At 44.9% G+C, this 16,862-nt stretch overlaps 1 protein-coding gene across 1 annotated transcript in view; it reads left to right on the forward strand.

Moving 5' to 3' along the window:
* Positions 1 to 4,027: 4,027 nt before the first annotated feature.
* The window catches only part of LOC142254385 (5-hydroxytryptamine receptor 3C-like), a 54,290-nt gene continuing 41,455 nt past the window's right edge, over positions 4,028 to 16,862 (forward strand). The window contains exons 1-2 of the mRNA XM_075325428.1: positions 4,028 to 4,076; positions 7,540 to 7,562. Of these exons, the coding sequence (XP_075181543.1) occupies positions 4,028 to 4,076; positions 7,540 to 7,562 (72 nt within the window). The remainder of the gene's footprint in view (positions 4,077 to 7,539; positions 7,563 to 16,862) is intronic.

A 16,862-nucleotide genomic window follows, 5' to 3' on the forward strand; every position in this document is an offset into this window, starting at 1 on the left:
GCCTTGCTCATTTTGGGCATCAAATCTTGAAAAATGGCCAGAGCTCGCCACTTACGCCTTGGAGATCTTGTCGTGTCCAGCTGCCAGCGTTGTCTCTGAACGTATCTTCAGTGCTGCTGGGTGTGTGCTGACAGATAAGCGCACGCGTCTGTCCAGTGACAATGTGGACAGACTAAAATTCATCAAAATGAACAAGTCATGGATCCGCAAGGACTTTACTACCCCTGTGTCATCCTGGAAAGAGTAAATGCTTGTGTATTTGGAATGTGCTTGATGCAAATGTACCTGTCAAGTTTGCAACTGGGGCACAAGTGCTGCCACCGAAGTGGTGTCTGTGGCCCAATTTTTGGAAAAAAGGGAGACTCCACTTGGAGTAACCCTTGCTGTGTTTTAAAAAATGAGCCAAGATGAACAAGTCATGGTTCAGCAAAGACTTTGCTACCCACCCCGGTGTCATCCTGGGGACAGTTAAGGCTTGCGTATTTTTGAATGTCCTTGATGCAAATCTACCTGTCAAGTTTGCAACTGGGGCACAAGTGCTGCCACTGAAGGGGTGTCTGTGTGGCTCAATTTTTGGAAAAAAAGGGAGACTCTGCTTGGAGTAACCCTTGCGTTGTTTTTAAAAATGATCCAAGATGACCAGATCTGGGATCCGCAAAGACTTTGCTAGACCTTCCCCGGTGTCATCCGGGCGACAGCTAAGGCTAGCGTATTTTGGAATGTGCTTGATGCAAATCTAAACATCCTGTTTGCAACTGGGGCACAAGTGCTGCCACTGAAGTGGTGTCTGTGGCCCAATTTTGGAAAAAAGGGAGACTCCGCTTGGAGTAACTCTTGATGTGTTTTCAAAAATGAGCCAAGATGAACAAGTCATGGTTCAGCAAAGACTTTGCTACCCACCCCGGTGTCATCCTGGGGACAGTTAAGGATGGCGTATTTTTGAATGTGCTTGATGCAAATCAACACATCCAGTTTGCAACTGCGGCACAAGTGCTGCCACTGAAGTGGTGTCTGTGGCAAAATTTTTGGAAAAAAGGGAGACTCCGCTTGGAGTAACCCTAGCTGTGTTTTTAAAAATTAGCCAAGATGACCAAGTCATGGTTCAGCAAAGACTTTGTTACCCACCCCGGTGTCATCCTGGGGACAGTTAAGGCTTGCGTATTTTTGAATGTGCTTGATGCAAATCAACACATCCAGTTTGCAACTGGGGCACAAGTGCTGCCACTGAAGGGGTGTCTGTGTGGCCCAATTTTTGGAAAAAAGGGAGACTCTGCTTGGAGTAACCCTTGTGGTGTTTTTAAAAATGATCCAAGATGAACAGATCTGGGATCAGCAAAGACTTTGCTAGACCTTCCCCGGTGTCATCCGGGCGACAGCTAAGGCTGGCGTATTTTGGAATGTGCTTGATGCAAATCAAAACATCCTGTTTTCAACTAGGGCACAAGTGCTGCTGTCGCGGGCGGGGAGGATGCCGTCGCTGCTCCGCTCTCGCTAACGCTCGGGTCCGGCGCTGCTGCGACTGCTGCTGCTGCTCGGTGGCTCGAGCGGTGGGCCGGATCTGGGGACTCGAGCGGCGCTCCTCGCCCATGAGTGAAAGGGGTGGTTGGTTTGGGGGATTTAGTCCGTGACGCCACCCATGGGTCGTGGTGAAGATAGGCACCACCGCTGCTGATGACGGGGATCCCGGGAGCGATGGTAAGGCGCAGCTGGGATGTTGTTTTCTCCCTCTGTGGGTAGGGGTCGGTGGTCCTGGGGCCCGGTGATGTTGTGACGGGGAGGCAGGGTCGGTGAGGTGCAGGGTTGCAGGGACAGCGCGGCGCGGTGCCGGATGGCACGGATGTACTCACTCAGCAAGAAAGGTACAAAGTCCTCGGTAAACCAAACGGCTGGATGGACGGGTCCCGCAGCCAGCCAGCAGTGCTTCTCCCCGGACAGGTGATGGCGGCTGTCTTTCCCTGCACCTTGATGTTCTCTTTCTGACTACTATGGATTCCCAATGGTAGTCCGCTCCCCGGTGTATGGGTACCGGAGGAGCCCGTTTGCCCGCAGACGCTGGCCCTTGGGTCTCTAGCCTTAGGCGGTAGCTGTATACCCTCACGGTGTGGGCGGTTGCTTTCAATCGTGACTTTTGCTGTTGTGAAACCCCTGGGGTTCCAGTCACATTCGGATCTGACTATTGTCGGCGGCTCCAAGCCTGGTCGGGGTCCGATGGCCCTGCCTGTGTGTGCTGGCTTCACATCGCTCCCCGGTCGGTACCGGCGGGCCGTCGCCCGTCCCCAGTCCTACGGTTCCGCGTTGCTCCACCACTCCTGCAGACGGCCACCACCGTCTGCCAACCTTGCTGTCAGTGCCTGGGCCACAACCCAGACACCCAAGTGCTTGCTCCTCACTCCTCAAACTCCAACACTCAACTACTACCTGACACTTTTCCTACCTCCAGGCTTGTGAACTCCTCGGTGGGTGGAGCCAACCGCTTAGCTCCGCCCCACCTGGTGTGGACATCAGACACTGGAGGGAGGCAACAAGGATTTTGTGTTTGGCTGGTGTCCCTGTCTAATGGGGGTGGGGGTGTTTGGGTGTTATCTGTGACGACCTGGCTAGGCCAGGGCGCCACACTGCCACTGAAGTGGTGTCTGTGGGGCCCAAATTTTGGAAAAAAGGGAGAGTCTGCTTGGAGTCCCCTTGCTGTGTTTTACATGATTTTAGAAGGGCATGCCATGCCTATATCTGTGTCTCCTCCTCTTTTTCCTCATCCAGCTGTTTAGTTTTCGCATGAGTATTTGTCCTTGTCACTTTCCCATGTGTTTGTGTTGTCTTGGGAGTTGTTTGGCACCTTTTGGACAACTTTGAGGGTTTTTTCCAGGTGTTTTTAGATGTTTGTAATTGCCTCCCATTGTTCAATGGGGTTCGAGAGGTTCGTCGAACGGTTCGTCGAATGATGCACCGTTCGACGAACCAAACCGAACTCGAACTCCAGTGGGGTGGCTCATCTCTAATATTAGGGCTGTATGCACCATGCTGTTAGGGCAGCACTAGGCTGTATTAGGGCAGTCTAAACCATACTGCATTAGGGCATTCTGCCCCAGGCTGTATTAGGGCAATATGCTCCAGGCTGTTGGGACAGTCTGTACCAGGCTGTATGAGGGCAGTCTGCACCAGCCTGTATTAGAGCAGTCTGCACCAGTTTGTATTAGGGCAGTCTGCATCAGCCTGTATTTTAGAGCAGTATGCACCAGGCTGGATTAGGGCAGTCTGCACCATACTCAGAACTTACCAGCATGGCAGCACAGCGTATGATCCAGCCTTAATACTTTTGCATGGTGTGCTTGCCAATCACTACCATGCCAATACTTAGCATATCTGCAATGGGTTCGGAAGTGCCCAGAACCGAATTGTTTGTTGATTGGCTGAGCTGCAGCTTTTCGAACAAGCTTTATTTGGCTAAGTTATTTGAACAGTAGCATGGACTTCTGCTTAGAAGTCCGTGTTCGAAGTTCGGCACTGGACATTAGGTGTGTCGTACAAACCCCGAACTTCATCTCTTTTGGCTTTGCTTATGCCTAATTACCAACTCAAAACAGCAAAAATACCAATATTTTTTATAAATACCCCTGACAAACAGGAGATGATCAATTTTCCCCAATTATTTTATACAACTTGTCTATATCTTGTTTACACTGATGACAGAGAGAGACAACACATAGCTTTATAGTTTTATAATCTCCCCATACACAATCTGACGAGAAACAGATTGCTAGAAGACCCAACTTTACATTTAATTTTGGTACTGAGAACCATACGGCATTGAAAAATCTTGATTTTCTCTCTCCTTCAATCTCTCACATTCTATAAATACTTATTTTTTGTGTAAATATTTCCAGCTTTGTTTCAGCTCAGAATTTTTCTTGTGAATTGGCCAAAAATATCTTTTAAACTAGTTTATCCACCTAAAACCTTCTCTCACTAATACTCCCATAAACGCCCTAAAGCACAATACACAAATCGAGAGTAACAGGTTTAGTTGACCATGTCGCTACAAGGAGCTTGCTGCTTATATCTTGCTCTATTCTTATTAGGTAAGTTGTTGTGTTAAATATTTCATGTTTTATATTTTAACTTTTGAATTGTTATATAGCTGATATGTACAGTTCTACAAAAAAAAACATTAGCCCTCCTGGTTTCTAAAATGCCTCCTAAGAATATGCATTGGTTGACATTGACGTTGATCTTTTTGTACTCGGTATTTGTACATCTTCCGCCAGTGTCAGGTTTTGGCTCCTGGGTCCCATTGGAAGTGATACTTTGGAGGATCCATCCTCTGTCTCGATTTGAAAAAATAAAATTGTGAAGTATTTTGTAAAATAGTAGTAAAGTTTTTGAAAAGTTTTTCCCCATATTTATCTAGTTTTTTTGCCTGTCTTTTAGTACAATTTATATCTAAATAGAGTCTGATCTTTGGTTTGCCAGATTTAGTACACATTCAAGAATTTAGAGCCATTTCCGTCATACTCGTCGACTTATAAAAGTGGAGTGAAAAGTGGTCAATACTTGACATTTTTGAACTGTGGCTTCTTCGCACAAACTCTGGCGTAGATGTCATTTTAGCTACTGTAAAACGATAAATGACAGTGTGTGGTTACAGATTTATTCTGTAAGGGCACATGTAGCAAAATCTAAATTTTTAATTCATTATCTAGGCTTTATTGGGAACTTGTAAATCGAAATAAGACAAGAAAAAATGTAGATCCAAATTTATTTAGAAAAGTTGCATATAAAAATACAGGACAGTCATGACTACCCCCTTGTAGGACTAAATGGTCAGTGGGGACAACGCGTTTCGGCCAATCTCTTAGCCTTAATTATGTACATTTCTATTATGACCAAAAAAACAGATATAATAGATACTGACACACTAATGAATAACATGCGAAAAAACTTTAATGTGTTAGAAACTTCCCTATGCCCTATATGAACCGCAAATATTCCACATATATATATTGATTACATTATAAATGGAATTCATAATATTTACATAAAAAATGATAACTATTTAATTTAATATCATCTATAAAGATGTTCTATAATATTACAAAAGTTAGTGTTCAATATTTCCAAGGATACAAAAAAAACACAAAAAAAATAAATAAATATGAAACAAATATAATCTTAATATACACTGTATAATGATTATATTGTAAATGCGAATTCATATTATTTACATAAAAATTATTAACTATTTAATTTAATATTCTCTATAAAAATTGTTAACTATTTAAGTTAATATTATCTATAAAGATGTTCTATAATATTACAAAAGTTAGTGTTCAATATTTCCAAGGATACAAAAAACACAAAAAATAAAAATAAATATAAAACAAATATAATCTCAATATACACTGTATAATGATTACATTGTAAATGCGAATTCATATTATTTACATAAAAATTATTAACTATTTAATTTAATATTTTCTATAAAAATGTTCTATCATATTACAAAAGTTAATGTTCAATATTTCCAAGGATACAAAAAAAACACAAAAAATAAATATGAAACAAATATAATCTCAATATACACCTAACTCACAATATACATAGTTACATAGTTACTAAGGTTGAAAAAAGACCTAGGTCCATCTAGTTCAACCTTCCTCCACCAGTTCTACAGTTGGTCACAAAGTCATTTATAACTAACAATGTTGTGTGTACTGAGGAAATCATCCAGCCCTTTTTTTAAAGCTGTTATAGTATCTGCCATTACTACCTCTTGTGGTCGGCATTCCACAGTCTGACCGCTCTAACTGTAAAGAACCCTTTCCTATTTAGCTGCCGGAATCACTTTTCTTCCACTCGCAGTGAGTGCCCCCTGGTCCTTAGTATTGTCTTTTGAAGAAATAAATCATGTGCCAGTCCTTTATATTGACCACACATGTATTTATACATATAAATGAGATCTCCTCTGAGACCTCTATATTAAATAGATTTTATATTTTTACCAAAGTCCAACTAAATTTTAATTTTGTGCTTGTTTTATTTTTATTTTATATTTTTTTATTATATATTTATATATTGTTGTTTATATTTTGTATTCATATTCATCTATACTCCTCGTCCCAATTCTCCGACTTCACATTGCATCACCATCCAAAAAATGACATTTTAATGTTTGTTCCACGCAAACCTGTTAATGTCCAACATAGTCGTAAATAAATCAAAATCGGTAGTTGGGGAAAAACTCAATCCTCTGGATAACACTTTGATATGAGCATTATTTAAAATATGCGCTGATAAATTCCATACTGGACTGGAAGTAGTTACAATTTCTTCTTGGTGTCTTTTTTAGATTTGTGTTTATGTTTAGATCCTGCCCTTTTTCCCTGTTTTTTGCAACACCATATTTTCTGTATTTTTTGCTGGTATTGGAGGTTCTTGGTGGGCTTTCCGGATCTGTATGCAAAGACATGTCAGTAGTGATGGATGATGCTGATCCCACATATGTATCAGGATATGAAAAATGTACTTTTTTGTTCGTTTTTTTTCAAAATAGACTTATTCTTCTTCCATATATAGGTAGATTGTATTGTTTTCATAATCTTTATTGTCTCGGATAAATGTGCATTTTTTTGGTATCCAATACTTGATTTTCCAAAGATTCAACTTGAGCATTTAATTTTTTCATAAGTCCCAGGTGATTATTTCCCAGGTTGAATCTTTGGAAAATCAAATGTTGGATACCAAAAAATGGAAATTTATCCAAGACAATAAAGATCAAAAACAATACAATCTATACATGGAAGAAGAGTAAGTCTATTTTGAAAAAAACAAACAAAAAAGTAAATTTTTCATATCCGATACATATGTGCATCATCCATCACTACTGACATGTCTTTGTATACAGATCCGGAAAGCCCACCAAGAACCTCCATCTATCTAACATATCTTTCATAGGGAAAGAGATAGAGAGACAGACAGGGAAAGAGACAGAGACAGACAGGGAAAGACAGACAGACAAAGAGAGACAGACAAAGAGACAGAGAGAGAGAGAGACAGAGAGAGAGACAGACAGAGAGGTTACTAACCTCGGGCTTAATGACAGCCATGATTTTTTGACAATTCGAAGCTGTCATTAACCCTTTATATTACCCCAAATGCCACTGCACCAGGGCAAATGGGATGAGCCCATGTAAAGTGCTGGAATTGGCACATCTAATAGATGGGCCAAATTTTGGGCACTACAGGCTGCTACTTTTAGGCCGGGGGGGCCAATAACCATGGACCTCCCCAGTTTGAGAATACCAGCTCCAGCTGTACTCTTTATCTTGGCTGGGTATCAAAATTGGGGTTAACCTCACAATTTTTTTAAAATTATTTAAATAATTAAAAAAAACAATGCATGGGGTCCCTTATATTTTGATACACAGCCAAGATGATGCTCACAGATGGGGGCTGCAGTCTGTAGCTGTCTGCATTATCTGCACTGGGTATCAAAATCCGGGAGACCTGTTCCATTTTTTTTTCCAATTATTAATTTATTTTTAGACTTCACTCTGGGGACCCAGAAAGTTAGTGTGAGGGCAACCAATCATAGACACCTGTGCAGAGGGTGGACGGGGAAGCAGGACTGCAACCAGTCACATACACTGAGAGAGATTGGGCAGGGGAAGCAGTCCATTTTCATTAACTTGCACATGCTATATCGTGTGATCGCTGCCGCAGCGAACATTATCGCTACGGCAGCGTCACACGAACTTACCCAGTCGGCGCCGTCGCTGTGACTTATGAACAATCCCTCCCTCAAGGGGGAGGGACGTTCGGCGTCACCGCGACGTCACCGCGACGTCACTAACTGGCCGGCCAATCAAAGCAGAGGGGCGGAGATGAGCGGGACATAACATCACGCCCACCTCCTTCCTTCCGCATTGTGGCCAGCGGCAGGTAAGGAGACGTTCCTCGCTTCTGCGGTGTCACACACAGCGATGTGTGCTGCCGCATGAGCGATGAACAACATGGATTAACAACCCTTACCGATTTTTGAGTTTGGGATGACCTCTCCATGGTGAACGATTTTCACCATTTTTGAGGTCGCTTAAGGACGCTGGTAAGTGTCACAAGCTGCGATATCATTAATGACGCCAGATGTGCGTCACTGACAACGTGACCCCAACGATAAACATTAACGATATCGTAGCGTGTAAAGCCCCCTTAAGGCTCGTTTGAAATGATTGCTTAGTTTGGCTTGATGGGCAGGTCTAGGAAGAGCTCGGTGGTCCCAAACTTCTTCCATTTAAGGATTATGGAGACCCCTATGCTTTTAGGAACCTTGAGTACTACAGAAATTCTTTTGTAACCTTCCTGGCGTCGCAAACAGGATTGAAATGGACCCAGTCAAACCGGGTGACGTGTACCTTAAAAGCTGTGTTATATGGACTGAACTTTATTGTTTAAAAAAAAGGCCGCCATTTTTGCTGTGAAAAATAACTGTGCCACAGCAGGCTAAAAGGCGCGAACAGAAAACCCCGCCTACGACTCCTGTAAACGCTGGAGGAAGGGGGCAGTAACCTGATCGGGAAGTTCCCGAGGTGCTCGAGTCCCGCATGGTGGTGAAGGAAAACCAGCGGGGCTGCTGCAGAATGCTTCCAGGATGGCAACAAGCAACATGTCTGCACCAGGGGATCGTGCCAGTGTCCCAGTTCCCCCAGGGACCTGGACCGCAGAGAGGCTAGAGGCGGAGGTCCAGCGGCTGTGCTGCACTCTGCGAGCAGAGAACTTGCAGCGAGTCGAGGAGTGGAAGGCGGAGATGATGGAGGTAGTGGCGGCCATGCGGACCCTAGAGAGAGGAGCGCCGCTTGATCAGGCTACACCGATCAAGCTACCGGGATCCATCCTCGACCAGCCATGTCACCACCAGAGAGACCAGAAGCGGTCGCATCACCTTCTCCGTTGGAGAAGGACACAGTGTTTCCAGCTTCCCCATGCCAGACCAGAAGTGGTCACACCACCTTCTCCGTTGGAGAAGGAACAAGCACCATCTTCACCAGTGATGATCACCCAGCCTGCTGAGTCTTCAGGAGCAGCGGAGGAGGCCGCCGAGGGTGGTTGCGATCATCCTCAGGTACCGTGTCCGGTAGTTGCGGTGGACCCGGCTGGCCCGCTCCCCGCATTGGAGTGGATTTCTGCTGCAGATGGCGAAGCTGTTAGCATCGTGCTGAGGAGCTACTGGGTGTCTGGACCCCGGGCGCTAAGGCTGGAGAACATGGGCTAAGGCTGGAGAACATGGTGCGCCAATATGCTGTCATTCCGTACTCGGCTTGGCACGAGGTTACTGCTCAGCTGCCAACAGGAGGCAGTGCAGGTGCACGGAACCAGTGCACACAGACTCTGAGTGCTGATTTGGCCCAGGAGGCCAAATGAACCAGATGGCCCCTACCCAGCACCATGGTAGCTAAAACCTGCTATGCTACCAGTTAAACTGTTTATTGTTGTTAAACTTTTGAACTGTTCCTGAAAAAGTTTAAAAATGCTTTGAAAAATTGAAAAAGTTACCAGTTTTTAAAATGCTTTGATATATAAATGGACCACAGGCTGCAGGACTGGCAGCAGCCAACACAAACTTGTATATTGTACATAGTTGCACCAGTTGTGCCCCACCAGGGTACACCCATCCAGCGGACATTGCTGAGTGCACCGTCACCAGGAGAGGCCGTGTGCAGGAAAGGTCTGCGGCAGAGGCGTCCGAGACCTGGTCACCAGAGAAACCGGTGACCTGCCTCCTGACAAGGTTTCTGCGACCAGAATCTTTGGGTGATGGGTGCAGGGAGGGATACCCAGATAGAAACGTTTAAGTGATGCACCTCCCCTGCGTGGGATGGACCTGTTATGCCTTACTTGTTGAAAATAAAGAAAAAAAATGTGCAACCAGTTTACCTTGCAGCTCGAGGATGTGCTGGAATTAACCAGGGGGGAATGTAGCACCCCTGAGACCATCAGGGTGATACAAGGTTCTGCATCCCCACTAGGATGCGGGACCTACCCCCTTAGGTACCCAGAACCTCAGTGCCGGTACCACCAAAAACCCAGTTAATCCCAATTTTCCCAAACAATCCCCCATACAATGGTACCCAGCTAGGGTGGGAACATGGATGGCCGCCTTGAGTAGAGGTGCAGCCAGTCCACTAGTTGGCCAGGTGGGAGGGGCAGACTGTGGAGAGCAGTCGGAAACACAGAACACAGAATTAATTTTATTTCTCATAGTCTGGGTGTCCTTCATGTGTTTTTTTTGCAAACTCTATGTGGGCTTTTGTGATGCCCTGGACTATCCAGGTCGTCCCAGGTAGACACAACAACACTACACCCCCCCTTCCCAGTTAGGTAACATCAGTCAAACTTAAAAGCCTTGTCACCACCCTCCAGGTTTGATGTCTACACCAGGGGGGTGGAGCCAGGTGGTTGGCTCCACCCACCAAGGAGTTCACAGGCCTGGAGGCGGGATAACAGAGGAGTTGAAGTCTAGCTCAGGCTCTGGAAGAGTCAAGTTCAAGTCCAGAAGCAGACCTGTGCTCAGGCCTGCCAAAGACTACTCCGGTGGCTGGGTTGGAGCCCAGTCACCATTGGCAAGGAGGCAGACGGTAGTGGCCGCCTGCAGGAGACCGGGAATACGACCGGTGGAACCGTAAAGGACCGGGACAGGGTAGTGGCCCGCCGGAACCGAACCGGGGAGCCAACTGGATACCGGAGCACCAGGCAGGGTACTCAGACCCCGAACTAGGCTAGAAGCCACCACCATAGTCAAATTAACTGATTGCTGTCTGGACCTCAGGGGTTCATTCCCACCTAAGTCCCGATTGAAGGCAACAGCCCAAACATTCCGGATAAGTGCCACCGCCAAGGGCCAGAGATCCAAAGGGCCAGCGTCTGCGGGCAAACGAGCTCCTACGACAGATACACGTCGGGGAGCGGACTACCAGTGCCTAGGCACAGGAGTCAAGATTCACATACAGAGGTGCAGGAGAAAGGCGGACATTACCAACCTAATCTGGCAAAAGCTGCAGCCGGCTGCGGGCCCCGTTCATCACTCCGTTTGGTTTACCAGCGACTCCAGTGTCTTGTGTCCGAGTGAGTACACCAGTGGCATCCGGCACCGCACTGCACTGCAACACTGCACCCTGCACCCGGGCCTGGGCCCATTGGACCCCGGGACCAACATCCCCTACCCACGGAGGGGTCAACACCTAGCTGCGCCACTACAACGCTCCCGGGGGCCCCCACACCTTCACCGCAGCGGTGGTGTCTATAATCACCACAAACATGGGTGGCGTCACGAACTATCACTTCAAACCAAACACCCCCAATCCCCGCGTGTAGCGCCAACTCCCTTGCAGAGTGACGTGACCCCTGGGTCCATGAGAGGCTCGAGCCACTACTCGCAGTACGAGCACGGATCCGAGTGGCTCGGCGGTCGCAGCCGAGGACGCGGAGAGGTACACTTTCATATGTCTTACACTGAGGAGGGGCTTCCTTCAGGCCACTCTGCTATAAAGAAACAATCTATAGTATGACATATAGTCACGGGAATATTAGTATAGAAATTAGTTAAAAAGAGGATATTCCCAAAGTGCAAATTTTTATTAATAAATAGCAAACAAGTGCCGAACCCAGCAATTCCAACCATAGAGGTAATCTAAATAGATCTTACATATATAGTATACTCCCTCCAACTGCTCTTGGATACCAGGAGCAGAATGGAGAGCCCTAGATAAGATCTATAACAATAATGTTTCACACAGGTTACCGTTTGATACAAACAAATATATACATAGAACTCGAATAGCCAATACTCAGCAATATTTAGCCAGAGAACAGTAGTCCTGAACAGACTTAAAGGGGGCTTTACACGCTGCGATATCGCTAATGATTTATCGTTGGGGTCACGTTGTTTGTGACGCACATCCAGCGTCATTAGCGACATCGCAGCGTGTGACACATACGAGAGATGACAAACATACGAGCGATCCTTAAACGATCGCCAAAACATACAAATATACGTTGTTTTGGACCCGAGCCCGCCTCTCCAAAAACCAATCCTATCGTTGTCTGCTTTGCCCCCCCTCTGCTTGTAACCGATGTTGTTCTCGTTCCTGTGGCATCACACATCGCTATGTGTGACACCGCAGGAGTGACGAACATCTCCTTACCTCCGTCCATCGGCAATGCGGAAGGAAGGAGGTGGGCGGGATGTTACATCCCGCTCATCTCCGCTCCTCTGCTTCTATTGGACGGCCGCTTAGTGACATCGCTGTGACGCTGATCGCACCTCCACCTTGAAGGAGGGATTGTTCGGCGGTCACAGCGGCGTCGCTGCACAGGTATGTGCGTGTGACACTGCCGTAGCAATAATGTTCGCTATGGCAGCGATCACCACATATCGGCCGTACGACGGGGGCGGGTGCTATCGCACTCGACATCGCCAGCAAATGCTAGCGATGTCGCAGCGTGTAAAGTACCCTTTAGACTCCACTTCTGTGGACAGATGAACATGCTGTTTGGCAAAGATATAACAGTCCTCAGTATGTTGTAAAACCGTGGTGCCTCCCTGACTGCTGCAGGTGGAATCTTTACAATGACTGTGCCGAATGCAGGACTATCCAGGATCTTTACACCATTGAAATGCATCTCTGATGTAGATTATCTTACATTCATCTTCGATTCAGGCCTCCTGAGGAACCATTATATATGGGGAAACGCGTCGAGGCAAAATCACCAGGCTTATCGTCCATTCACCACGGTTTTACAACATACTGAGGACTATTATATCTTTGCCAAACAGCATTTTCATCTGTCCACAGAAGTGGAGTCTAAAGGCCGCTTTACACGCCCCCATCGGTTGTGCAACACGGGCAAATCTCTGCCCGTGTCGCACAACATCGCCCGGACCCGTCACACTACTTACCTTCCCTGCGACGTCGCTGTGACCGGCGAACTGCCTCCTTTCTAAGGGGGCGGTTCGTTCAGCGTCACAGCGACGTCACAGCAGCGTCACCCAATAGAAGCGGAGGGGCGGAGATGAGTGGGACGAACATCCCGCCCACCTCCTTTCTTCCGCATTGTGGCCGGAGGCAGGTAAGGAGAGCTTCCTCGTTCCTGCGGTGTCACACGGAGCGATGTGTGCTGCCACAGGAACGAGAAACAACTTCGTTACTGCCGCAGTAACGATATTTGAGAATGGACCCCCATGTCGCCGATGAGCGATTTTGCACGTTGAGCTGATGTTTTTAATTATATCATATTTGGGTAGAGGCGATGTTTTAATCACCTGTTATTGCATTTTATTGCAATGTTACGGTGACAAAAAAAACGTAACTTTGGTGTTTTGATTTTCTCTTCTCGCTACGCCGTGTACCTATCAGATTCATGTATTTTATACTTTGATAGATCGGATGTTTCTGAACACGGTGATATCAAATATTTGTATTTTTTCAATAATTTTATTTTTAATGGGGCAAAAGGGGGTATATGAACTTTTGTGTTTTGTTTTTTTTTTCTTCATATTTTTAAAAACTTTGTTTTGTAGTTTTTATTGATTTTACTTGAAGCTGGCACTGTCCAATTACTTCTGCATCCTTCTAAACAGCTGAAATACTGTTCTCCTATGAGTGCCAATGCTCAGCCGGCATTCACAGGAAGTGAGTCATGACAGCTGACTCCCGGCTGTCATGACAACACTTTAGCACCCCGTGATCTCGGGATTGACAGCAGGATTTATCTAATTAACAGGCGTGGGTGGATCATCGGCTGATCAGATCAGCCAACATGTGTGGGGAAAAATGCAGGCTCGCTGAGGGAGCCCGCATTAAAGGGACAGATATGGCCTTGGACGTACAGGCACGTAAAAGGTTGTGAAGGGGTTAATGGGTTAAGAGGGGTGCTCTAGGGACATCTTGTGAATTGTCTATGGCATCACATTCTGTATGTATGCTCATAATATATTGCTAACTTTTTTGACATTGTTCTTGAGAGTGTATATTTGCATATATATGTCCCATTAATGTAGTACTTCCTACAAAGGGTTTTTCCCAGTGACTATCCTCATTGTTATCTGTTTTTGTCATGATTGACTCCTGGCTCAGCTGGAGCTGAGCCTTTTTTTTAGTTTCACTTCTGATGCAAGTCACGTTAGGGGTTAATCCTTTCTGCCTCGTTCTGGAGGTCAGGCTGCTTTATTAGGGCACTGTTTCTCTTGGACTTCGCCAGTGATATTTCTGGCTCTGCTGTGTTCTGCTCTTGAGTGACCTGTTGTCTGCCCTGCCCCCTCCTGACCTCCGTGTTCACCTGACCTGTTAGCCTCCTCTGTTGTCTGTTTCCATCAGTGTCTCTCCCGCTGTCTCCCTGTTCGTTCCTTATCTGTTTACCTTAATTCTGTCTTGTCTTCCCACTCCCCCTCGCTTCTAGGCTCTGATTTCCCGGCTACTGACTATTTGCTTCCCTCTGACTACGTTTAGACTTTGCCCTTGTGTACTTACAAGACCTCATGTTGTGACACGGCTTTCTGACGATTCTACTGCCACCTGTTGGGCTTGACTAGTATTACCTCTGCTAGGGAATTCCCTGCTCATACGTTTCCTCCACCTTTACGCCCCCTAGTGGTTTACCAGCTAACTACCTTCTCAGATAGTTTCAGGAATCCTCTCAGTCCCACATTACTGCGCTGTACTGCTATTGTACATCTTAGAGTACAGCGTGACAGTTTTTAACTTTATTTCAATAAAGGCATTTTTTATATATATATATATATATATATATATATATATATATATATATATATATATATATATATATATATATATATATACTCAGTATGTATATTCAAATTCTGGCTGATTACTCGTGTCTTGTAGGTTGTAGGTTGTTCCACTCTGCTACTTGCAACAGGTTTTACTTCTGCAAATACTGGATTTGTGCACATAACCTATGGTAGTGGTGAAACAGACCAAATAGTTTTCATTATATACTGATGATTAAAGGTCAATGGGATCTACACACTTACCAATACTCAATCCCAAATAGAAAAACATGTGAAAGTCCCCCCACCTTTTGCACAGGAATGTCAACACAAAGAGTAACACTCCTTTAAATGCATGTTTTATATAAACCCACCCCCATTTTAAAACCTGGGCACTCCAGGAAACAGTGGGACCACGGCAAGTATGGATGTGTAAAATAGAACCCATAACATCAGTTTCATGACATTGGTTTCAAATTTTTAATGATTTAAAAATCCAATTACATATTTTGTTTTTCAGGACACAAAAAGAAAAAGTCTAACTACAATTAATCAGTTAATAATGGTAAGGGACATATCCTAAACTTTCAATCATGGTAACATTTGACTGTTTGTAAATTTCGAAATGATAACATTTGAATAAAGAACAAAAGTACAAAAGGAAAATTGGGAACTAACCCCTTCCTTTTTGCACTTATTCCAAGAGCCATAATTTTTTTTTTGTCCATTGACATGTCCATATGCAGCCTTGTTTTTTGTGGGACGAGTTGTACTTTTGAGTGACACCATCCATTTTATCATGTGGCGTAGGGTACTGGAATTTGTAAAGAAACATTTTTTTTGCTTCTGACTAAAGATGAGCAAACCCGACGTTCGGTATTCAGTGTACATACCAAACTCAGACTTTAAAAAAACCCAGAGATCGGGTGCTTTACGTATGAACACCATTGGTACGAGCATCGCTGTGCTCGAATACGCTTGGTGCTCAGCCCAGTGCGAGCCACTTGCAGTATGTTATCGGTTCGCACTGGGGGTAACAACACCATGATCGTATATTGTGTGCACCAAACAAAAATAAAGGAAAAAACACGTCTACCCACCCCCGGAAGTGTGCTGGCTGGATATGGGCAGAGATTCGAACTGCCTAATCAGTGACTTCCATTGGGGTTCAGGTCAAGTCTGGGACTTCATTTTCCAAGAGCCGTGACGTTTCCAAGTTTCGGAATTTGGAACTGTGCAAGGGCTTGTTTTTTTTTGCGCCCTGAGCCAATGTTTTTATTGATATGATTTTTTGGTGGATACAATGTTATTACATTTTTTGATTTGTGTCGACCCCAAAAAATGCACTTCTGATGTTTTGATTTATTTCTCCTTACTCCGTTTACAAATCAGATTAATTATTTTATATTTTGATAGGTCAGACTTTAACAAACGCAGTGATATGAAATATGTATTTTTTTTTTCTTTCTGGGGGAAAGTGTGTAATTTGATTTTTTTACATAGATTTTTTTTAAAACTTTTCTTTACTTTTCACTGTATATGTTAATCCCCTTAGGGGACTTAAATCTGAGATCATCTATTTGCTTGTACCAAGCAAAGCAGTGCTACAGTATGGCTGTGTATGACGAAAATCACAGTCTCCTATAACTTCAGCCAAAGGTTGCTTTTCACAGAAGTACCACAATGATCGGCACAGGGGTCTTCAACAGACCTGGTTTTCATGTAAACCCATGATCATGTCACGTGAGTAGATAGAACAGTGTGCTCTCCTACCGGTGTGCTGTAAATGCCACTGTCACAGTTTGACATTTGAGAGATTAAGAGCCTTGGGTTGATTTCTGCTCTACTCGTAGCCGTTAAAGGCTGATGATGGCTGAATAAATCCACCCTCATCTGCAGCAAAAAATTTCTGACACTGTTAATCTGCAGGTTCATAGTGCTGTGAAGCTGCCCTGCACCAACACTGAGAGCTGCACTGCCTGGAGGAAATTAACTTTATTCCCTCTGGCAGCCTCCAGCTTTCAGTCATAGGGTTGCAGCGTCTGTCACTGTTCAGGACATAACCAATAGATTTATAGTTATGTAG

Source organism: Anomaloglossus baeobatrachus, chromosome 10 (assembly GCF_048569485.1).
Source record: "Anomaloglossus baeobatrachus isolate aAnoBae1 chromosome 10, aAnoBae1.hap1, whole genome shotgun sequence".
Classification (NCBI taxonomy): Eukaryota; Metazoa; Chordata; class Amphibia; order Anura; family Aromobatidae; genus Anomaloglossus; species Anomaloglossus baeobatrachus.